This window comes from Takifugu flavidus, chromosome 18, assembly GCF_003711565.1.
Source record: "Takifugu flavidus isolate HTHZ2018 chromosome 18, ASM371156v2, whole genome shotgun sequence".
NCBI lineage: Eukaryota > Metazoa > Chordata > Actinopteri > Tetraodontiformes > Tetraodontidae > Takifugu > Takifugu flavidus.
Genome location: NC_079537.1, coordinates 9315415 through 9340855, shown reverse-complemented (window position 1 = coordinate 9340855; position 25441 = coordinate 9315415). Strand labels below are relative to the sequence as shown.

Here is a 25441-nt window from a genome sequence, read left to right as displayed (position 1 = left end):
CAGTGCGTGTCGGGACAGGCCACAGCCAGTTAAACCTGGACACTCCAGAGTGACAGACAGCCCAGGATGGGGTGCAGGAATAGCGGGGTGAGGGTGGGGGCGGCTGGTGAAGGCTGTCCTTGCCTACATGCAGCACCCCAGAACAGGCCACCCAGATAGGTCAGAGTCGGGCTCCAGCCTTGGTGTGGTCTGTAGAGGAGGGTCCCCCCCTGACGAGCAGACCAGGAGCCCCCTGGATCCTGCTGCTGTAGAGACTACATCTTATCCCGTGTGCTGACCAAACTGACCCACATGGAGAGCCACTGCAGGCTAGAGGTGGATGGATAAAAGACGGAAGATGGAGGAAAACAGAGCAGGGACCAGGGACCGTCTGAAGGGCAAAGAGAAAAGTCGATGGACAGAAATGACCGGGAAGGCAAGAGGTGCCGAGGAGAAATGATGCCGAGAGCTCAGCAGCCCCACAAACGGGAATTTTAGAAAAAAAAAATCTAGGTTTCGGAAGTGAGAGGGGACGTGAGGCGGTGTCGGGGATGGCAGGACAGAAAGAGGTCTGTAGTAAGAGGAGGAGGTGAAGGGAGCCGCGATGACAGCATGCACACCAGGGAAGGGGGGGAAAACAAGGATGGAGGGGATGAGAGAAGGAGACGGACAGATGCAGGCAGGCCCGTGACAGACGGTCAGGCTGAAGAATCACACCGGAGCTGTGGTCTGGAAAAACAGGCTCCCTCTCCCTGCATCGACTGCCCCTCCCCCACCGTATAGATCCAGAGGCCCGGCCCAATACTACCGGTGCATCAGTCTGCCTGTGTCATCTCGATCCCAAAACCTCACAGTCCACACACAGTCGGGACGCCTCTTGCAAACGCTGTAGCCGCAGTCCCCTGCTCCAGGTCAGTCCATGCCTCCGCCGGCCAAAATACCAGAGGACTAATCCCCCTGATTCGGGACGCCGTTCTGCTTCCAGTGCTCTGCCTCTTGCGCCATTTTCCTGGATGCTGTAGACAACTCTCGCAAGCTAATCAGGCGGTGTGACTGCAGGCGCGTGCATGCGTGTGTGTGTCTGCACTCGCTTCTGCTCTCCGCCTCCGAGTGCGCATGTGCTGGGAGACAGCATGCACGTCTGTCGGAAATGTGTGTGCGAGCGAGAGTGAGAGACCGTGTGGGCACATTCATGTTCACCTGCACGCTGGTGCAGTGGGGAGGATTTCTTAATTGCTGCGCTGCAAGTTGCTGAAAGACAGCAGCAGCATCACAGAGTCTCTGTTTACCCCAGGAGACTTGGGGTACGGGGTGCAAACACACACACACACACACACACACACACGGATGGATGATGCCTTTTAAAAGCTTCATCTTGGGCTCACCCTCATGTTTCTGGTCAGAAGCCTCAGTTAAGACAATCACAACACCTCAACAGGAGTCTGTAGTCACACAGCCAAGCCGTGCGCTGTCTCTTTAAGATGGAACACTATGAAAGAAGCATCGTCTTTATTTTATTGGTTCCCGCCTGCACCACATGGCTTTTGGTCAGAGCAGCCAACCAATGACAAAAAGGGAAGGACAGACCCTGCTGCCGCTCGCTAGCAACCGAGGATGGAGCAGAGACATCGGCATCACCCCCTGCTCCCTCTCGTGGCCCCCATACCCGCCGACTGTGACCCAATCCCATCTACGATGTAGCACAGCATCATTCGTACTCACAAGCTCGCCCCTGTGCACACACAGGTGTTTGAGCACGATCACTCACAGCATCTTTTGCTGGTGCCACAGCCTTGACACCAACACCGCACTCATTACAACTGACAGGACTGCACGAAGTAAAATAAATGTCTGGATGACACACTTTTAATTTGGAAGACAGCTTAAATATTCCTTGTAAAGGTTAATAGGAGATACAGGACAGGTGCGTGGTTGTGTTGTGTGAACAGGGGCGAACCTTTTTGGAGGCCATCTCACTGACAGAGCGATGGGTCTGAATGGTCTCCAACTGGTCCAGGCACCAGTCCAGTTCCTCCAGTGTCTCCCGGGCCATCTGCTGGTATGTTTCCTCTGGAAAGCGACACACGCAAAATGTGCACATCATCAAATAACAGGAAATGTGAGAGTGTGGTGTCTCAGTAATTAAAACAGTGACAAATGCCAATAGATTGCATTAAAAAAAATGTGTGGGAGGGCTAGAGTTAAAATTGTTTAACCAAATACGATTATTGAAAGAAATTATCTTTTAAAGAATAGATCTGCTATCTGTTGTAATTACATGGGTAATGTGCATTTAAAAAAAAATAAAAAAAATAAATGTGCGTCTGAAGTGTCTGGTCGAATGTTCAGATGCATTTCCTCGAAAGTTCTCCTAAATCCAATGAACATAAATGTTATAGGGCTTGTTGCCTTGCTCTGGGAACGTGTGATGTCTAAAAGTTAAAGTTTCTGTGCAGACTTTGTGTTTGTCTGCGGGACCCCTACCAGAGAGCGTCGCCTGAGGAACAGTGGGTTGGCTGGTCACTGGTGACCTCCTGTGGACAAGTACAGTATTACATCAAATGAAAAACGACACGATACTGCCCTCTGCTGGTTATAACACGTCTTAACATATCGGAGGAAGACTTCGCTGACACTGTGGGGATACGAATATTTTTAAGTACGTTATTAATTCATAATCCCCGAAATAGAGACAGGCATGGCGTGTCTGTATTAATATGTATTTGAACATTGAATGATGCCACAAGGGACATTTCTTTTACTTCCAATAGTTATAATAAAACCCGTGCATATCAAGTACGAATTATCAGGAACCCACATATTTATAAATGCAGACATTTTTGTGCTGCATGGCTTTTTATAGGCTATCTATTGACGTAGAGCTTAAAGCTTGGCGGGCTCAGCTTCTGTCTTCTGCCTTCTGCCTTCTGTCTGCTGCATTACAAAGAATAATTTTAGTGTTATTGACCGCCTCTATTGTCTGGCTACAGAGTCAGGGACAGAGGGAGCTCGTGAGATGCCAAACAATGCAGATATTAAATTTCCTTGAGCATTGTCAAATAATCATAAACTGCTTAATCGTGATGGCAAAAGCCTCTCCCATGAGAGAGAGAGGGAGACATTAGCGAACAACAGACAGCGCAAACTAAGCAGGGAGTCGTGACAAGTGGAAGTGGGGGGAAGGGGTGTCTGACAGTAAGATACTGACTTGTTAGTGGGTGTTGTGACATTGGCGAGGATGGTGAAGTTGCTTCTTACGGTTCGTAGGCTGGCCAACACCTGGGGGGGTGTATGGACAGTGTGGGAGGAAAATAAGGAGGCGGGGGAGAGAGATAAAAAAGAGAGAGAGAGGGAGGAAGGGGGTGGGATGAGGAGGTCAAGTTCACAGAGGTAATTATTCCCATTCCCGAGCCATTTTGGAAATTTGACATGTCACATTTCATCGTACCTGAGCGAAGGGGGTGACAATCATGTCTTCAGCATGCCTGTAGGAAAAAAAAGAGGAGAAGAAGAGGCAGAGGGAGAGATGAGTGTGTGAGATTTCAGTGTTTATATAAGAAGCTGTGAACAGGATGTTTAGAGAGACTTTTATGTCTGCAAACAGGGAAAGTTTAGCGGAGGCTTTCTGGTGTTTTAAAGTCAGCCAATGACAAACTCTGCAGGGAGCTGCAGCAGCTTGCTAAGAGGATTCATCATGCCCTCATTAGCATAAGGATAATTGCATAATTACAATCACAACCTTTGTTTTGTTGCCGGGGAGGCTGTGTGCATGGGTGTGCGTGTGTGTCTGGGTCGTTCTAAAGCAGGGCTCCTTTACCACCAGGCTTACCCCTCGCTGTTGACGGAGGAGTTGCGTGACATGGTCTTGGGAGACGTGTCGTAGTCCGAGTCCGAGCGGTACAGGAAGGACTCCCGGCGCTGACTCTGGGGGAAAGAAGGGTGGAGCACCAATCCAGGACTCGCCTGCGAATCCATGGGACTGCGGCCTGGCGAGGGCCCGTTCTCGGCATCGAAGCTGGAGAGTCGACAAAAAGGAAAGCGGCTGCATCACATCCGATGTGTCAACTCGAGATAAACCTAAACACACGTGAGTGTGTGACCGGATGAACCCATCCAGCAGCCCGGTTAGTCCTGAAAACGTGACTCTGTAACTTTTCCTTTTTGGGGCTGTATTCACGTCCCTAAATGGACCAACAGTCGTCTTCACCCGTGGGTCAAAAGTGTTTGCGCAAGTTTTAAGCCCATTCTTATATATTCACCATCACCAAAAGGAGAAGCTAAAGAAAGTCCCCTCCAGTGTGGTGATTTAATTGATTTAATTTTGTAATGGGACGGATCGGGGCAGAGGATAAACGCAGTTATCTGCCCGGCCCATTCCGAAACAAGCGTAGCTAGAAGGGATACAGTTACAGTCTTCTCCGATTACGCTGTTTTCTCCTTTCCCAGCATCACACGCGGCCTTTATCCTCCAGCGGTCCCCATCAGACTAACTGGGTCTCAGATTAGATACAGCCAGTCAGGATCGATTAGGACCGCGGAGGTTTACGCGGCGGGAAACGTGATATTAAACATGCGATGCTAAATCATCTGTTGCCTCTGCATGAAATAGGAATCTCTGCTGTCTGCAGCTGCTGAGACAAAGACAGGCGGCTCCTTTTAGACACGTTCCCACGTCTGAATTTCCATATTTCCATACCTTTTCGGTCTGACTTGAAGGTGAAGTGTGAAGATATTTTTGGAATTTACTTTTCACTACTTGCGATCGGCCAATTAGGAGCCTCTCCTCTCCCCCAGGAGGCTTTGTGTGTTTGAGTGCACAACTCAAATTATCTGTTGTGCCAGTGATGAAAAACACATCGGAGTTGTCTGCCAGGGGGGGCGCTTCTGTAAGCCGCACGTGCTGATCCCACTTTATTTTCCTTCGGCTGCTAGTAATTATGACACTTAAGCAGATTTGAATTTACCACTTTCCCCCGAATCTAATCCATTGGAATCAGGCGAGGGGGGGGGGGCACGGAGCAACTTTGAAGTGGGATGGAACACTTGATCAGACGTGCGGAGAAGGCAGCTGTTGGGTGTAAATTTATACCTGCTGACACGGTGACACGAGCGCTGGCGCTCCTGAATGCTGCGGTTCATCCTCATGCGGCGAAACAGAGAGCAGCCCCCGGGGGGCCCGCGGGGCAGCTCGACCGGCGACACGGGTGAGGCGAGAGAAGGCGCCTGCGGCGGCCCCTCGGGGCCCTCCGACAGCCCCAGCTGTCGTGTCAGCTTCCTCTGACTCATCGCTGACCGGTTAAAAGTCCCCCCGGCCGTGGTTTCAAAGTGGCTCCTGGCTGCGCTCGCCCGCGTCCCGCTCCTCTTCATCGCCTCCCGAGCGTGTCACATGACACTTGAGGCCAACGCAACCCGAGACAGGTGCTGCGATCTGTCCCCAATCCGGAGCGACCCCAGATCCTCCCTTCGGCCCTGCTGCAGGAGTCAAAGTGCATCAGCATGCAGATCCTGCCCCGTGCCCCCCCCTCTCCTCCCAGATGCTTCAACTCCCAGTTACCTCCTCTCACATCCTCAGGTTATTCCATGGATTTACGCAGGTTTCCTTAATCCGTGCCTGCCGGTTTGTTTAAGGTTTTGTGTCTGCCTCAGCGCAGGCAGCCTCCCCCAGGAGCTCTTCTGGTGTTTCTCCACCTCAGCCGCGTCTGTGGGGCCACGCGGGGCCACGCCGGCTCTCTGCACCGTGTCTGTCTCACCTTCGCTGCCCTTGAGAGGCTGCGCAAACAACCCGCAGTGATCTCTGCTAATTTCCTAATTAGGCAGCCGTTTGCCCTTCAATTTCTATCTGATACTCGTCGTCTCCTCCCCCATCTGCCCCGCGCAAGCGCGCGCTTCCACTAGCCTTATCTCTGCGCACACGGGTTCCTCTGCAGCAACAGGAAGTCCGATCAGTCGCTGAACAGCCGCTAGAAAAGAGTAACAAACAAGAGTGTGTGGCGAGGATTGGAAGATAGCGGGGGCGGGGAGGAGGGGGGGGGGGTGTCAATGTTTACATGTTCCAGTAAACACAGCGTCAGATGGGCGCCCAAAACATTTGGTATTTTGACATCAACAGCTCCTCCGTCCCTGCTCGGCCTTCTGACGGGGGCGGACACGCTTGTGCCTCATCCTCCGTCGGTGACCTTTGGACGCGTCCAGAACGGCAGTCGTTACCTCAGCCGATCAATCGGGAGAGGTTTCACCTTCTGATCGTGTTTGTCCGGCTGTGATTAGACCATTTATTAGCGGCAGCTGGTTAACGACATAATAGAGCAACGTCTGGAGCAACTTCCTGTGCAGAGAGGAAGTGGTGGATGGCTAGTCATGGCCTTACCTAAGCGCGGTGCTGTAACAGTTCGGAGGTTTGGGTTAAAAGGTTCCACATTTTTGTGACTGAATTAGACAAACATTAAGAGCGACGTGAGCTCATTAGCGAGTTTTCGCCAGCTGTCAGCGGCGTCGACTGAACCGTCAACCTCAAGCACGTTTGACAGGCCGCCATTAAGACGCGAACCGCCGCTTTAATTTCCCGTGTCACAGCAGCAGGCCATCGTGAACCGCTGCCGACGCGCGTCGTTTATCAGGAGCTAGCGCCCTAATGAGCGTTTTTCGGGTCCATTTAAGTTAACTGCTGAAAGAAATCGGAATTTTTGGGGGAAAATTATGCTTTCAAAAAAAAGATGCTAACAGATCTAATTCTTAATTATCTGCTTGGAGAAACTCCACTTCAGACACTTTATGTCTGCGTTCAGAATACAGATGAGACTCGTGCAGGTGTGAGAGAGAGAGAGAGAGAGAGAGAGAGTGTGTGTGTGTGTGTGTTTGTGTGTGTCTGCCTGTAAAAACAGGGAATTTGTTCAAACCGTCATTTGAACACACACGCTGCACAGACTTGTGAATACTATCTGCTTCTCCCTCAGCCTCTCTTTTTTTCCCATTGCCAGAGCTGCAAAATAAATGTAAAAATGTAAATAAAAGCACAGCCGGCTGCACACATTCAGTGTTTTTCACCTTCCCACGAGCTCCCGAAAGCCTCAGGAGAGGAAAAATGAAATAATTCGACAGGCAGTTTTCTCCTCTTGACTTCCGTTACACCACAGTTTACCCTTTTTTCTCGGTCTCCCCCTCCCCACACACCCCCTTCCCGAATACACGGTGACTTTCGCTGGCGTGCGATGTGCGGGGGGGTGGGGGGGGGGGGGGGCAGTGGTTCTGGAAAAAAGCACCAAAAAGCCTCGCGTGGAGCCTGTTTGAAGCGCGACACCTTCCAGTGAAGGGAGACAGAAACAAACCAGGCATTACTATTCACAGTTACTGTCTCTGGAGAACTGACGAGGAGACGGATAAATACGCACTCCCACTTCAATAAGTGCTGGAGAAAGATCTCAAAACGAGACACACACACACACACACACAAACATCTATATATACACACATATACACAAACACACACATGGATGGACACTCGGATGAGCCTTAATGCCAAAGCTCCTTTGTTTTCACTCCCTGTAAAAACCCAGATGCACGTGCACACACAACCACACACACACACACACAAAAAAAAGGCACGCACATGCTGATTATGAGCCGGTCGGTGAGCTGCTCTCTCTCCTTCATTACGCGAGTGGCGTCCCTGGAGTGTGTCGCCGTGGACAATGACGGGATGATCAGAGGGGTTTTTTTTTAGAGGATGAGGATTTGTACGAGCCGACTGGCTGCTTCTTAGGGAAGATAACAAACTGTCTGTTCCAGGTTGGAGAGCGGGCGCATTGAAGCTGATGTTTCATGTCGGCCTGCTACCTGAGCTGGCTGGCTCGCCGATGCACGTCAGAGCCAAAGCTATAGATGGAAACACGAGGGCTTCTTTGATGATACTGTCCAAAAAACACAGTGGACAACTGAACCCGGAGAGGAGAGGAAACAAAGACGAGAACGACAGCATCTTTAAATATCCCGCTAACGAGGAGAGATCAGAGTGAGTTTCCAGGGTGATTCTAGATCAGTGGCTCTCTAACGCAGTCGAAATAACCGCACCTGCAACCTCTTCCTTCACTTCACGCCGCATGACGCTCACTTCTCACACAAATAAGATGGCGGTTGGAGGGATTAGGGGCCGTCTCCCCCGGCGTGAGGGTGACGGGTCGCTGTTGGGTGGAAACAAGCCGCGTGTGTCTGAGAGTGGCGGCAACAGTGGCGCGCAGAGGTGACGCACGGCGGGGTGGCGCCGGTCAACAGGCAATCACTTCAACCCGGGCTAAATTAATCACGTCACTAATTGAATTAAATACGCACTGATTGTGCCAGTAGATCAAAATGAGAGACTGCCAGGAACAGACGCGACATTAAAGTCAATAATTCACATAAACCCAGCCGGAGCAGCCGTCTACCAACCGGCCTCGTGAGCAGCAGTTAAAAGATTTTACCCTTCCACTGGATTGTACGACAGCCATGTTTTCATTTGATGCAATAAACGTTCCCCTGTGAACCCCCCCCCCCCACACACACACACACACACACGCATCACGGCCTTTTATATAACACAAATTGAAAACTCTGTGGGCCATATGAAGATGTACAGGTAAAGGTTAAACATTAAAAAAACACGCCGCTTTACCTCTACTGCCCATATGCTGGACAGTAAAGGTCATTTGCAACATGGAGGATCAGGTTGGCCCTGTTCGGCCGACAGATACGCCCGCTGACTCGGAAAATGGACGGCTTGTTGATTGCATGTGCAGCGGCTGTGCAGAGTCAAGCTGACATGTATTTGAGCAGGATGGGCTCTTTCTTTGGGGCCAGTTTAGTGGAATAAAACCTGAAAACGGGCATCCGTTGGTTCCCGGCGTTTCCTCTTGCGGCTCTGTGGCCGAAGAGGCGGAGCTTAGTTTCACATCATTAGAGCCGGCGGCCTCAAAGTGCTTTGGAGCCTGAAGTCGATGCTGCGATTAGTTTCAAGCCGAGAAGACCACATGAGCCCATAGAGCACATTTAGGTACATCCCCTCCACTGACCTCTCCTAATCAGTTCTTTTCTACCCCCCCCCCCCCACACACCACACACACACACACAGGGCTGCTGCTGGATCAGTATTTTCCCAACAGTCGGCTACTTTGAGGCTCCATCGCGCTGCATTGTGCTGTTAATCAGGACTCTCCGAGGGGCTCATCCAGCCCTCATTCATTACTTCCGTTCAGTAAACAAAAAAAACACCACAGATTTAATCACCCGTTTCTTCGTTCCCTCGACTTGGCTAAGTTAATGATTAACCTGCGTGAGTCCACGTGCACACGCCTGAGCCCACAGCCTCTGTGGAGAATGACAGTTATTTCCTGCCTCCGCTTCCTCCTCTGCCAACCGACCACAGATGCTTATTTCCACGTGCAATTTCAACAGCCCCCCCCCCTCCCCAAAACGTGTGCACACATGACCCAGTATACATACCCCAGTCATCCATGAGCTGCCTCATCCAGGCATTTAGCACCTGGCTGATTGCTACCAGCGTGGGGGCGGCAGTAAAGACGGGGTGGGCAGAAGAGAGATGGGACGTGTAAATTGGGAAAGCTTGCTGCTTTTATAGGCTGACCATAAAATTGCTGCCGCTTTCAAATCACGCGAGGATCATGCACGTCGTGGCTTTTATGACGAGGCTCCGCTCAGGCTTTTAAGGGCTGTAACTGACCCGTGTCACATGTCACATCGCTTGCCCCAGCTTGCCCTTTGCTGCTCCTGGGCAATCTCAAGAGAGATGTGTCCAAGCACGCTTCCATTTATTTACTTGCTTCCTTCTGCCCACGTTTCCAGCGCCGCACACAAGAGTCAGAAGCTCTGAAGGGAAAGAGCTGGAACGGCGCCACATGGGCGAGGAGAGAGCATCTGGCCCCCGAGAGCTTCAGGAGCCTGGAAGAGGAGGGGAGACGAAGCGGCGACGCATATGCAGGAGGAGGGGAGAAAACAGCTCCTGGAGCAAGAACAGTCATCGGAACAAGAGGGCTCATGTGACCGCCGATTGTCGCATCATCTTATTAGCGTATCACCCATGTTGGGATTGAGAGGCCGCTTCCTTGATCCACTTTCACACGTGTGACTTTTCATGCATTCATCGCCGAGTGAGTCACGAGTTTGCTCTCCAGTGAAAATGAAAAGAAGTCTCTCGCCGATGAAAAGACACACCTTCAACCCCCCCCCAAGCTGACAGCTAAGCTATCAGAATCCAAAACCTGCTCGTCAGTTCAACAATGCTGGAAGGAGCTACAGAAAATGGAATCTGAGCGGCTCCTGCTGGCTTTACAACTATTTCATTAGGTTCTTTTTGTTTATTTAATTTAACTCCTGATCTAAACACCTCTTAATCCTTCTAAATGTCACCCCCCCACACGACGGTCGGCCTCTTCCGCCCATTTGGAGCGCCGCTGTGCACAGTCAGATCATAGAGCCGCGGATTAAGGAAGATTTTCCAGCCCCACCAGAAAACCAACCCTCCTCCGGGGCACCGAACCGTGAGATCCGGCCTCGGTGTGCAACACACGGCTTTGGCAAAGAATCTCCAGGGATCCCTTCGCAATCCCACACCTGACAAATGCCACCAGGCAGGAATTTATTCTATGGGAGCTCTAGCTGATGGCAAAATCCGCCTTTTCCCCATTCTGCAGCAACAAGATTTAGCCAGAAAAGCAGCAACCCCTTTAATCCATTAATGCACTCCACTAAATGAATTCTGTATGGACTGAGTGCTTCACAGATCTCCCCCCCCCCTTCCCGCCATCATCACCTGAGCTCTGCCTCTCTCTGGATCTTTCCATGCTCCGCGCTCTCTCCGCCCGCCACTTTGCGTCAGCATCAGCAGATGCCTGAACTTGGGATGGGACGCAGGAGTCCCTCCTCAGGTGGAGCGCAGCCCCTCCTGTCACTGGTGGCCGCGTCGCTTCTGACGCCTGCCGGGCTTCGTCTCCGCGCCACGGTCTGCTGCACACAGCACAGACGCGTCGCTTCCACGCGCTTGTTGTGCCGCCTGTATACTCCAGAGATTCTGGATCTGGGTTAAGAGTCTGGTTCAGAATCCCAAACCCAACTGTGATGTGGGACACCAGAGAAACACCTGCATCATAATGCGAGAGAGACAAACATCTAGTGGCTTCGCTTGAGTCCTCTTGAGACTTTTTACTGGTGGGGGGGGGGGGGACAATAAGCTATTCGGAATGCCTCCAAGTCAAGACTTTAGCCTTGCACTCGCCGCCTTGGCGTCCAACCAAAGGAATGAGAAACCTTTCGGTGGCTGCACTACTTCTCTGCAGGATATTTTGCTGTTGTCTGCTGCACTTTCTCAGAATCAGAGCATCGAGGTCAAGAGCAGCCGGGAATATCTTGTGTTTTGTTTTCCTTCTGTTTTTTTTTGTTTTTTTTAAAATTTCCTGCTTATCTAAGAGTTCGCTCGCGCACGTCTAACTCTGGAAATGCACAATATGATTAATTGCGACTCGATCCGGGCTTCCCCGGCTCCGGTGGAAGCAGATTTTGCATTTTCTGCTTTAGCTTTTCCTCCGTCTCCATCATGGAGCTCCTTCCTCCTTTAGATGTAAATCCCCTCTGCGCCCCCAGAGGCCATTTAGTGTCGAAGTTAAGTCTCAACAGATCGTGACTCCCCACACCTGGCTTTCGCTCTAATACCCAAACATAGAGACAGAGAGCATCGTTTCACCCCGGAGGCACATTTCAGGTCCACTTTCCTTCTCCCCGCTGTGGCGGAAACCAGAGTCGGACCAAAACAGATGGATCGGTTTCACTGGGGAGCGGACTGAGAGCTGACAGATGGACAGACATGTTGTATTAGTGCTCTTTTTTAGCAACATCCGGATTAATTGGGAGTTGAGAAGCAGACTCCTCGATGGGGAGAGTAATTGTCCTGCAGCCGAGTGGAAACACGCTGATATTGATTTGCTTTTACTGTTTAATGGCGTTTTGGGCGACGTGATGGGAGGCTGAGGGGGGTTAACAAGATGGTATTGAGCTGATTTGGGGGTTAATAAACAAGATTGGGGCTTTTTATTTTATTTATTGCACTGGCCAGCATTCCTAGAGAGTGCACACAAAACCTAATCAGAGCGCACAATCGCGAGGAAGGAGACGTGCTGAGAGATGGTGGAGATGTGATGGAGCCAGACTGTTGTGCAGAAATCCATAAGTCCTCCTTCTCTCCCTCCCTCCCCACCCCGAGTCCCTCCCAGAGTCCAAGCCCACACAAGAAGTGGTATTTTTAGTGCATCCCCCGATCTCTCTGAGATTGAGCTTGTAACTCCCTCACAGCAGGCTGGGATGGCGGGGCCTCTTATTTTAACCCAGACTGGAAAGAAATAAAAGAAGCATGAGTGAGTCATTCAGAGCTACCTTTGTGTCACTGCGGAGTGCTACATCGCTCTCTCTCTCTCTCTCTCTCTCTCTCTCTCTCTCTATATATATATATATATATATAATATATATATATATATATATTATATATATATATATATATATATATCTGTCTATCTGTCTTTTTCCAGGTCAGGCATATTTAATCTGATCATTCAGTGAAAGACAGACCGATAAGCGGCCTTGACACTCCATTCGTCATACACATCGCCCCGGCCCGAAGATGGCCGGCCGCGTTTTACCCTGGAACGATTGATAATTAGTGGTGGGATGAGGTGCAAAAACAAGTGTTGGGCAGCGCGCAGCTGAGCGAGGAAGCGTGGAGGGTCGATTTGAACACAAAGCGAGACGGTCCATTTGGCTTTGATGCTCTAAATTGTCCTTTGAAGGATCGGTCACTGGAGAAAAGGGAGCGCGTCGGTGAATTGCTTCCCGCCAGTTCGTTTACCGACGGTAAGCGAGGCCAAAGCGGGAGCCATATTAAGGTTTGCAAGAAGGGCTAACCTGGAGTCTGAGACGAGGACATCTGCGCCGACACGTCCACAAACACGCGGTCGGACACTGATAGAAAGGCATTTGCTCAATTATTTGAGTTTCCCACCGCATTTCTCCTGGAATGTTTGCTGATCCTTTTGTTTCCGAAGGCACCTGTAGGAAATACCAAATCTTCGGCAGCTAAATGTTCCACTGCTCCGGTGAGTCACTCCTCCACGCCCTTCAGAGCAAATTTTGCTAGAATTAATTCTAAAGGACCTGTTCATCGGCCTCAAGCTCATGACCTGCTCTCCTTCCAAAGTTACTGTATTTGATTGTTTGTCCCTGAGGGATACCAGTTGTAATAGCTGCAGCTGCTTGAGAGATTTTTGGAATTTTTCTTCTCCCATCTGACAGAAACTTAGGATTTCTTTCACTCCAGTGGCTGATGTGCTTGTTTTTCTAGGGCGCACCATCACACACTCACCCTGTTTACCACGGGGTTTCGTCTGTGGTGGCTTTAAATTGTCTTTCTGAGCTTTTCCACTGAAAATAGCCGTCTGCTGGTGCCGAAGATGATGTGTTACTCACAGGAAAGTCGTGAAAGTCATAAAAATCAGCGCAGCCTCAGGCTAGCGGGGAAAAAAAGTAGAATTTGGTAAATCATATTAAGAAGTTAAAGTGTAGTATTTTAAAAACATCCACTAACCATAACTGCGCATCATTAAGAAACCTGCAGTAAAAATAATCAGCATTTTATATTTTGGTTGCTGATTTCACTACAGATCACATAAATACATGGATTAAATGGCACAACAAAGCCGTTAGAAGACCTCTGACTATAATGATAGTGCTGAGAACTGTGTTAGTTAAGGAACAGTTGAAATAAATCTGTGTGATTATCCAAGATGGAGGTCAGAGAAGCTTGCTGAGGAAAATCTGGAGGATCTACATCAGTCCTGAATCTGCCTCATGCGACATGCTCGTCTGATGAGTCAGTCTGTCCATCACTTTTGTCCTGGCGTTGTACTCTGCCCTCGTGCTCTCCTGAAAATGCCACAAAAAATCTTTCCCGTCTCAGTCGGGCCTCTCCTGTCCCCTCGCTTCACGTCACGCCAACATCCCAAACTGCTCGACTGTGTCGGCCGACCTGGACTCGCGCGTGTTTAAGACCGCTGACATTTCCCAAGATTGCTTCACTTGGAATAAATAAAAGCCAAAAGGTGCTTAATAAATAAATGTATTTGCCTTAATAAAAGGCGAATAAATGTTGACGGACGCATCGTGTCGGTGGGTCTGCCAGCCGCGAGAGGTGAGGATGGAGACGGATTATATATTAATACAGAGAGAATCGCATGAAGCTGCGGGTAAAGACTCCCTGAAACTGGTGGGGAAAAGGATCTGAGCTGGTTAATGAAGCCTGAGAGGCGCCCAGACTCCAGCAGACCTCTGAACCGTCGGAGCCGAGCTGTGAGAATCAGCAGCATGTCCAAACAGAATGGACGTCTCCCACTCCGCATGTCCCCAGACGCCTTCCGCCTCGCGCGAGCCTCCGCGCGAGACGTGCGGCCACCGTAGCCAATACGCCGCCACGCGTGCCTTCGACGGCGCCAGATCCAGAGGCGCCATCGCACAACACACTTGCAGCGTGCGGAAGTGTCGCTAATCCGCTGGTGGCTACAGACAGGCCTCATGCGGAAAAGTCAGGGAGCGAAGCGTGGAATTCCACCGGTCGGAGCTTTCGTGACGCCATCATGGTTCCTTCCCCATCACCAAGAACACATCTTCAGGAGATGTGTCGTGCCCCGCAGGGGTTCAAAATGGAACATAACGTTCGCACGCACACAAGTATTTCACATTATTTTCACATAATGTTCCGACATGGACTCGGCACGCGGCAGCCACACTCAATATCTGCCGTATACATATTGAGATGCAGGATGGAAACTGAAATAAAGCTCAATAAACACTGGGAACTGAGGCTGGTTTGGTTTAATCTCATTACAGTGAGAGCCTCGGGCTTCTCTTCCCCTATTTATAGCACTCTGTATGGGAGGAGGGCTGACTTTCGTGTACAACATCACTGGCTCGTGCAACTGCGGCCGCAAGTGACGAGGGAGGCAACCTATCGTGGAGTGGTCTAGCATCAAATCTGATGTGACAAAACACACATTTAGCGGCAATGGAGGACGACAGCCTCCCTCCGTTTTTTCTATTCCCCTGACAAATGCGCGCTTCCATGTTTGCCCCGTTTCCCTTCTGTTCCTCTCCGCTCTCCTTATCCTCACACCTTCCACTAACGTCGTTTTTTTTCTCTCATCGCACCTGTTTGAGGCACGGGAGTGGATTCGGGGGGCCGCCGTTTATTAAAGCAAGTCACGTCTGGGAGCTTTTCTCCTTCCTCCACAATCAAATCAAGACGTTTCACTGGAAGCCCCCCCACCACCCAAGAAAAAAAGAAGGATGGAATTTTCTGGTTTGAATTTTTATTCACTTTCCATGAAGTATCAGAGAATCTCGATGCAAACGCGCACGAGGATTAGATGTTTGGCGTGGAAGCAGCTCCGCATGGCGTCGCCCAGCGTTCAGGTGGTGAAAGAAAAAGACAGAAAAATGCAACAAAGTGAGAGACTGCAGGGAAGAGCTGTCCAACGTGAGACAGGACTCAATTCGGGTTTCAAAAGAAAGGTCTCACCACGGAACTCCCAATACACACATGTAATAACCCAAAAAGCCCTTTGATGCAGTCACAACAAAAAAAATGAAAGAAAGGGAAGCCTCAGACTGGAGCCATCATGGTGTTAATTACTTTGCTTTTGTTGAGAGAAAAATACTCTCTCAGTCTATTTCACCATCATCAAAAATGGGGTCCCGGGAGTGTTTCCACTTGAATCCTGTCACAAAAACGAATTAAAAAAAAATAAATCCCTAATCTTCAAAAAGCAACACACCTGTAATTGAAAAATATAGCTCAGATGGAGATCAGTGGGCACCTACAAGACACGCTTCTTTCACCCGTCTCTGCCCTCCAAACGGCTGAAAATGACCTACACAGCTGCTCCTCAGAAATGGCCGCTTACACTCACACACAGGTAGAGGTCAGACAGCTGGGACCCCTCTTTATTAAAGCAGAAAGGCGGGCTCACCTCCTGCCGGCCATAAATCATCATCTGCTCCACGCTGCATGTAAAGCCATCAAGCAGTCCTGCAAAACTCTTGCTGTGACTGAGACGGATTGCCAGTTTGTTTTTTTCTCTCCTTCAACCACATCTGATTTGATGGATTTCTCTTTTATTGCCTTTATTGTTTTTTTAAAGGAGCGAAGGGGCAGCATGAATAATGAGCGTGCACCATCTGTTGTCAATAACGTGGGTATTGCACGTTTAGTTGTCAGAGGACGGGACGGGAAATAACAGGTGGACGTTGGCAAACCACCTCAATCTAATTCAGGATCCTTGGGCGACGCAAATTGTGCTTCATCCTGAGTGATGCTGAAAGCTGCGTCATTAAAATTAAATGTCGCGGGATAATCGCATCAGAGTCGCTAAAAAAGATAGAAATATCACTTCATGACTTCCCCGATGCGTGGCCCAACGTGACGTTCTGAGATGCAGCAACTGTGGCTCTCAAGGGAGGCGGGTGCCACCTCCAGCCTGGGAGGAAGATTCCAACTGGAGATTGGAGGAATGAACACTTTCATCCTCTCATCCTTCTCCAGCGGAAGGATTATGGCTCAAACAGGAGTGTTTTCATCTGTATGGTTTTTTTTGCTATCCCCCCTTTTATTCCTCCCTGAAATAACCTTTCAAATTTCAAATCTCTCCTTTCCAAAGTTCAAACCTGATTGGGATCGGCGGATCGACTGTGACTCTGCCGGACATCATACAGAGTCTGTGTCCTATAGCATTTAGAGCGCATACGTGCAGTACGTCTGTAGATCGTCATCAGGTGGGAGCTGCGTTGATCGTCGGTAGGCTTCCGACTTGTTTTTGGGCAGCGTGTGGAGTGAATGACAATTCACGATCCCTTTTGCTTGAGTGAATCAGAATCTCAAATGAGTTGCCAACGATGGCTTAATGGTTTGGAGATTTGAGTTGATGTCTCGAAAAGGATCGAGTAAAAACGGAAAACCCGACGGGCACGATGTCGTCCGACGAGACGCGCTCACCTCTTGGTTTTGTAATACGGGTCTGGGGAACTACCTGCCCGCCGCCTACGGCAGCTGCAGGGAGCAGACTGATTAGACTTAAAAATGAAGACTGGAATTGGGAATTGCACCAGCACCCAGCGCCATTATGAATATCACTGAAGTGAATTAATGCATTAGGGTCAAATACACTATAGGACGTATCTGTCTACTTATATGATAATGTATATATATGGAAATAGATTATTAAAATCTGCCACTGCTGACCTGTTAGTGACTCACGGAATAATGGCATCATTATATTAAATGGGAAGTTATTTCTTCTGCTTTTACACAGAGATCACTTCTGTGGGTTCCTCCCATGCCTGTTTCCCTCCATAGGGAACATCCTCTCGTGTTCCACCTGTGACATCCCACCTGCCCAGTCCCACCAAGTACACCCCATTTCCTTTAAACCGCACCCTCATTGACTTTAGTCATGGTTTTATGCTCTCCAGCAGAATGCATGAAGGGAGAGAGAGAGAGGGTTTGAGACTATTTATTTCCTTTATGCATCGAGCCGCGCGGAGCCGCTGGGCTTCTGATGACGGCGGCGGAGGACCACGGTCATCAGGTAGCATCAGCAGCGGGGGGACAAGTCGTCCCCTCACGCTAGTGCAGGTTTAATCGAGACAATTGGTGCACAGAGGCAGAGTTTAACCAAAAGATAATAAATATTTATGCTGTGTCCTGCTCAGACTCCCGGGAACCGGTGGAATATCTGTCTGTTTTAAAGCCGTATTCTCAGGTGCACTAATCATCATGACTGTTGTTACAGTGACATTTAAACAGTGAAATGGCTGATGGTTTTTGTATATTACTTGTTTAACTGTGCAAATTAGATGTCTGGTGGAACTAAATGGACCTGGAAAACGTTATTATTTTTTGGTCTCTCTTATATTAAATTGAGCTACACTAAAAGCAGCCCAAATAGCACTGCTTAGGACCACTTAAGAACCATCTTTCTGGACCAGAAAATAAAATGTCACAACGGAGAACAATCCAAAAACATCCAAGTCAATAGCTTGGGTTGAATAATAAACATGCAAATAGATTCTGGGGGCTGCTCCCGCATTTCCTCGCTCAGGGCTCATCCGACAGTATTTAACATTGTGATAATTACCTCTTTAATTATGCATTGCTTCGATAGAATTACTGATATAAACAGAAACCATTTGCCCGCATAAAGGACTGCGCGTTTGCTTCCGTCGCAGCTGAGTAACGACTCTACACAGTCGTATTGACTTGGTATTTGCCTGCCTTGTAAGCAAGCGAATGAGAGGTGAATTAATAATATGCTCCGTTCCCTTGTCTCCTTCTATTCCGGACCAACAGGCCAACAGCTGGACCAGGAAATGTTAAAGTCTGAATGTGCTTTAATGACATGCGCCTGTCATATTCATCAGTCAGGCTGACATCTTGACAGTGGGCCGGGATGTTGCCCTGGAGGGGGTCTGCTAGTGGGAGCTCAGCGGGTTGAACAAGCATGCAGTCATCTTTGTGCCTCCATGGAAGGTGTTGTTCTCCAGGAGCAGCCCTCCGTCCTGAACTTCAGCAGCGATTTTGCTGCGAGTCTTTGATAAGAACTCGGCTCCCCAGACACACCTCGCATTAGTGTGACATCCCGCTCTGCTTGACAGTCGTACGCTGTTTGTTGTTTTCTGCCGTGTGTGCGTGCGCACGCGCGTGCGTGCGTGTGTGCCGCACTGACGTGCAGCTGACAGAGGGTTTGTCAGTCTCCATCATTCAAAGGGCTTGCATGAAGACACGGGCCCGAAGCGTTTCGGGGAAGTTGTCATCGCAGAGGGGTCACGGCGTGCCGCAGCAGCAGCGACCACCACACGCTGGTGTAGGTGACAGTCGTTGAAGCAGGGCAGTTTGTCGGGCGGTAAAGAGTGCCACTTGTTTTTTAGAAACCGATTGCACCTTTGTGCACATCTTGAAATCGAAAATCTTCTAGGATATTTTCTGAAACAATGGATCCTTTTTTATGCTTTGGCCTGATGTGGCTTTACCATTTACTTTATATATTTTTAAATCAAATATAGTGACAAATTCATGTTCAATTCAGACAATGCTATTGGCATAATGACACAGTTCCATTTACCAACATTATAGTGTATAACACAAGAAGTCAGGTAACGCTGATTGATGAATCTTCCTAATTTAGCCAGTTTTGTGTCTTCGAACACACCTTTCATGGGCTCTAATGGCGCTAGAAGATGGATTCTAGGGTAAAACAACAGGGGAAGAAAGCATTTTCATAGGAAAACCTGTTTAAATAATGCACTTTTTTTCAGAAAAAGCACAGAAATCATGCCCCGCAGAAAATCCTACTCATGAACTGAACACCTCGGTGCTCATAGCATCCGGTGAGTGCATCTTAACTAAGCTAAGTGCTAGCATCAAATGAACAACATGCCTATCAATACTTTGAGGTCACATGACATTATGGTCAGACTGGCTTATGCCACCCTGCAGTTCCTGTCGCGGTGGTAAATGGTAACTGCTCCCACCAATACTTGAAAACAACTTTTCAAGTTGCATCCCAAGCCTGTTATTAGATGGTTCCAGAAAAAATATTTCTAAAAAAGGCAGAAAATCCTCACCCGTGGCCTCTGCTGTTTTTTCCTTTTTATCCCCGCCGTGCGTGCGTTAGCACAAAGAAATCCAGTGATGGACACGTTAACGGGGCCTAAAATTTGATTTTCAGCAGAGGGTGGCTTTAAAAGCTTTAATTTTTGCCAATCATCCCATTATCTCTCACAGGATGATTTCAGTGAGTCATTTCACTTCACAGCACAGTTATTAGCTGTGTCCTTTAAATTTAGACTCGGCTTTGATGTCCATGTCTGTTTGAGCGCTTCTTTTACGGCGGCCTGTCGTCCGCCCTCGAAGCCTGATATTTCAGGTAACAGCCAGAGCATGAAGAAGGAAAAATAACATCACTATAAAATACCTCCGAGGAGTAGAAGATCGAGAGATGGGTCTCTGCAGTGCACTATCAGGGCTGCACAGTCCATTCTTCCAACAGGGGATATGAAGCTTTGAGATTCAGATATGGCTTCAAGGGGGAGAGACACTGCAAGCAGCTGATGATCTCGGTGGCCAAGGCGAGGCGAGTGGGACAAGATGATATATTTATGATGAGAGAGTGTGTTTAATGTCGCTATAAGCAGGGAGGAGATTAGCAGAGGGTAGCTCATAAACTACGGGGATCTGATGATCCAGACCACACAACTGGCAGAGAAAGAGAGGAGAAATGGAGATGGAATCGATTTCCCCCCATTTACATTTTTGAAAGGAATCACTGACGGGGAAGAGGGCCAAGCGGAGACAATGCACAGCCAGGTCTGTGATTTCCACAGACAAAAGCCCAGATTCAAACTACATTATTATTGATCATTAGATAACAAATGTCCCAATCAGGTGTCAGGAGCAACAGAGGAAAGCGCAGCTTGACTCTCTCCCTTCGCAGATGCCTCCAGGGGGATTTAATGGACATGAACGCAGCACTGACTAAGGAGGGTTCAGAGACGAATACGTGCGCATCAGATGTGCCAAACTAGCAGATATTTGGGCCTGTGAAATAAGTGGATTTGTTGAGCAACACGGATATTTGAAGCCGGGAACAACTTTGGTTCCTCTTTCTGGGAAGACTGCCCATCTGCTCTCGACAAAACCACACAGCAGTAAATAAAGTGACCGGACAAGTGGTGCCGCCAGTTTAAGATGATTCAGTGTGAAATTAATTAAAAGGCAAAAGAGCCAAGGTTTGCTGCTTATTCGCAGGATTGTGCTAAACAGGACTACCGGCGGATCATCTGAGTGAACAAATACAACAAATATAAAGCGGAGCCTTGACTGAAAGCTGTTTGCATTCCGTTTAAGAAAACAGCCTGTTTGGTGTCAGTGGAAATCCGTCAGCGAGGCTCTTGGAGGGGTTTTACCCGAGGTCTCTGCGAGCTGTGAGCCAACCAATAGTGAGCGTTGTTCCAGTACATGAACCGCCTCCAGACACTAATTAGCTGTGAGACTCGTGAAAAGGCACAATGTATTCACAGAAGAGAGCAATCTGTAGCTTAAACAGATGCTTCTACTACACAAATGAGATAAGAGGTCGATTACTTAAACCCGTTGTTTGGAATAACTCCTGTCGCATGAGAAGCGACGCAGCCGGAGTGAAGGTTGTTCTGATCTTTAACACAAAATAGAGGTGTAACGGTAATTAACTGGGGCTGCACCTCATTATAAACTAAATTATTAAGGCAGCCGGTCAGTCAGGAGGGCGAGGCGGCAACGGCTCGTAAATCATCGCTGCTTCCCAGCGATGCGCGAGGTGGCTGGGTGAGAGTAGGAAGCACAACAGACCTTACTTTAAAATTGTTGCAGGGAAGTAAAAAGAATACCGAGCACTGTCACACTGCAGCTCTGAAAACACCCACCCCCCCCCACCCCCCCACCATAAAAACGCACGATTCACTGTGTTTATGCAGCGGGATCTGCCACATACTTACAAATTAGACAGCCAGGGTGAGCAAACGTCTCCAGGCTTTGCCTTTTTAGGGGGTAAATTAAACCTTCTCAACAAATGCTCTAAACAAGTAACCATAGCAACAGAATTGCAGGAAGAGCGGTTACTCGTTTGGTGTCAGTCATTCAATTTTTGAGTGGGAACTTCCACAGCGGCGCCCGAGACCCGATGACTGATACGCTCGTATTAGCATGTTCTGACAAAAGGACTGACAAAAGACACGGAGGGGAAGAGACGTCCTGACACTTGCGGGGAAAAGCCGGTTGACACCGAGTCTGCCATTTTGTGGAATATGACGAGCAGAGAAGTAGGTTAGTGAAAACTGATGCGTATAAAAGCTTCTCCGAAGGGCGGCGAGCCCACGTTCGATCTGTTACGGCACCCATCCAAACACCGGAAAGTGATTGGAGCACTCCAGCCTCAAAGCCGGGCTATCAATTACAGTAAAAGGTGCGATCCCTCTCTCCTCTCCTTTCTTTCACTCCTGTCTGAAACAATTTCTGCCCCAGCTGTCGAGCTGATTGATTTGTGGGAAGGGACGGAGGGGTCTTGACCGACTCCAGCTTGATGGAACGGTCTGCTTCCTAGAGATAGTAAGGTCACCCGCCGGGGCGATCAATGCCCGACCAGTAGACTTATTACTTTCTCCAACAACAAAAGTCTCATGTTCCCCCACCCCTCCTGTCCAAACATTCTCCAGTTATGTCGACACAATGCAGCAAATTTGCGCCGAGTCGGTACTAATCTCATCGGGAGAGCGTCCGGTGTCAGAGGCAAACGAATCATCCAGGAAACCCAGCTCAGCACATGCTCTCATCAGACATAAGGGGCAGAATATCTGATGACTCTAATGTGTGAACAGAATGAAAAATAATACCAGCGCCACGGAAATCCCACTGGCCTCCCACTGCTATGAGCACAGATTAATCGAGGTCTATGCCAATCCATATGGGCTGCAGGTCAGACTATGGCCCGTGTACAGCCTACACATCAATAGCTGCCTTTCACCACCGCTCATGACACACAGCATTTACTCTCCTCCCTGAGTACGGCGCGGTGTAAACACCCACAGGTCGTACGCACCGCTTTGTGGATTTGCTGAGACCTACAAACAGGCAGAAGCACAGCGAGAGCCAGCTGGTCGAGCGCTCGCCATTGCGCTTGTCGGAATCAAATTATCTCTCCCTCTCTCGCTCCCCCTCTCTCTCCGTGCCCTCTCATGGTTTGCCGCCCACAGTAAGATAAGGGCAGGCAGAGTCACTCCCCGCGCACTGAAAATTGGACTGCCTCTGAGCGTGTCCTGAGGACTCGAATACGAATCGCACTGTCCTCTGGTCAGCTGGAGTTGGCCCTGCTCCCGGGGGCATGCCAGGAGGGCCGTCTGTGGCAATAATAAAAATAAAACAAAGCCAAGCAGGCAAATAATAACAGCAAGGAGAAGGGAAATAGGAGGCCTGCAGTCCCCTTGAGACCCAACACCCACCAAGATGTGTTATTATTTCAGTAATCACCTTGTTTGAACGGGCTGCTTCTGAAGAAAGAGACGCTTTTGGCCACCGTCACCACAAACACTCCCACGTGTGGGCTTAGCGTGTGTTTGCTGGAACATCTCAGGGTCACAAAAAGGACAAAAATCTATTTCATTCTCTCAGAACTTGACCTCTCTGATTGCTTTTTTAAAATAAAAATAAAAAATCCAAAACCCTCCATCCTGACTGGGTTCCTACGACTAGAATGTCTCAGTATTAACACATCAGTGCGTGGCACAAATACATGATTTTGATGAGGATAAACTACACAACAACCAAAGTAATCATATCAGTCATATCTTCCATGACTCACTTAATCAAGCAAATTGGATTAAAGGTATTTAATTAACATGTGTTCTGTAATCTGATTTAAATGCTGGATGACTTATCGGCTGACTTCGTTATGGAGATCACATAATGCCGCCCTGCTTTCTCCGCACTTACCAGTCAAAACCCTGACGTATAGAAATTGATCCTGTCACATCGAATCAGAAAGTAGCTGCCATCTGAAGCGGTCTATGTGACACATTACTTCCCACATGTTACCAACAACACCTATAGGAGGTCAGAGGTCAGAGGTCAGGGTCCGTACACGATTCGGTGCCTTGCTAAATGTCAAGCATGCTTGTAAAGAGGAGTTTTAGGTTTTGGCCTTTTGCCCGCTGGGCCCCTCTGAAAACAAGCTGATAAAGGCCCTGGAGTTGGTAGGACTGTTGGCAACATCTCCGCGTTACACGCTTGGACGCACCCGCGAGACCTCTGGTGCCATTAAAACGGCTGCGCCTCATCAACCGGAACATGTGGACGCTCTTAAAAAATGTTACTGCTTTGTGCAGATGCTGCTCCTGCGTTTCGAGTGGGCGAGCAGGTTTGCACTTCATACCCATCTGACACAATCTATCCAAAGACGCATAACGCATCAGCACCAAAAACCCACGCGTCCCGCCTCCCGATAGCAAACGCTTCATATCGGTTAACCCTTCAGGCGCACTGCGATATTACGCACTCGTTAAAATGCCCCCCCCCCCCCCCCCCCCTCGCGTTTACGCATATGCCTTGTGGGCTGTCATGGGCTATTATTGGGATGTTTGGAAAGCACATCTGTCTTATGCTTACCGTTTATTTCCGACACAGTTTCCAATGGATGTGTTTGTGGTGCCGTGGAAAGAAGACGGCCAAGACATTCGAGACTTTTTCAGTCCCGGGCGGTCGCTCGTGTCCACGGCGTCGGAGCGCTCCATGTGCCGGTGGTGATGCCGATCGGTGTCGGAGTATCCCCTATGTTTGATTTTGATCGGGGTGCGGGGTTGCCTCCAGAGGTGCTGCGGGGGCTTCAGAGTCGCCTGTCCTTCCCGGGGAACCGGGAGCGACAGGGACAGGCTCTTCTTCGAGCACGGCGGCGGTTCCATCATAGTGCAAAAAAAAGAATAAAGATCCGCTTTGAACTTATTGACTAAATAATACGGTTGTGTCCGATTATTATTTCAAGGCCAAAACCCGAACACTTCATGTCCCTCTCTACTACCGGGTCTCTTGAGTGAACAAATCAAAGTGACAAAGTCCAGCACAGCCCGGATCCGAAGCTTGGATTCGGACTAACATCAAAAACTCTCACAGTGGTGAACTGACAAGTCGTCCAAAAAAAAAAAAAAAAAAGAAAGAAAGGAAAAAAATCTATCTGGGGGGGTTGCTCAGGTTTAATTTAGCCCCGAAACTCTGCCGAGATTCTCACCAGTCCCGGGTTTTGGTGATGAGGCACCGGTCCTGCTCCCCCCGAAGTTGGACGCCTCGTCTCCCATGGCGCATAAAAGGAACGGCTGTGTTTATTTAAGAGGATTTATTGCTTTTTATCAGTCCCTTATTGCAGAGACGCGCACATCGCCGTCGGTGGCTTCCGTGGGTCTGTTTAGTGCGCTGTTATTGCTGCCTGCGTCTGTCAGCTGAGGCGAAATTTCCAAGCAATTTCCATAAAAGTACTACCGCGGTTCGTGTAGAACTACGGCATCCCTGCGCGCACGTACGCCGCAGAAGTCTGTGGCAGCCCTCCCATGGACGTGTCTGATCCAGTAGATTCACTGCGAGGAGAAACTGGACTCAAAAAGCCTCCCTTTTCGAAAAATGAAGATCTGGTGGAGAACGCTTGGGCTTATGTCTAAAAAAGAACGCAAAAAAGACGCGATCCTTCATTGTTTGCTCTTTGGAGTCTCCTCTTATGGTCCCGATTCGTCCGAAGGCGTCAGAAAAAGACAAAAACTGGTAATTTTAGATGTTCAGTCATCCTGCTTAGTGTGCTCTATTATCTTC

The 25441-nt window shown here is 49.1% G+C and overlaps 1 protein-coding gene across 5 annotated transcripts in view; it reads right to left on the bottom strand.

Annotated features, from left to right (window-relative positions):
• Positions 1-25441, bottom strand: part of pde4a (phosphodiesterase 4A, cAMP-specific) — a 33707-nt gene extending 8266 nt beyond the window's left edge. Inside the window, exons 1-7 of one of the 5 annotated variants that reach the window (XM_057013924.1) lie at positions 5534-5834; positions 5069-5451; positions 3809-3994; positions 3428-3464; positions 3188-3258; positions 2464-2513; positions 1937-2049 (exon numbers count right to left, since the gene is read on the bottom strand). In XM_057013924.1, the coding sequence (XP_056869904.1) occupies positions 1937-2049; positions 2464-2513; positions 3188-3258; positions 3428-3464; positions 3809-3994; positions 5069-5346 (735 nt within the window). In that variant the 5' untranslated portion in view covers positions 5347-5451; positions 5534-5834. The other 4 variants (XM_057013922.1, XM_057013926.1, XM_057013923.1 and 1 more) reach the window with 4 other exon arrangements.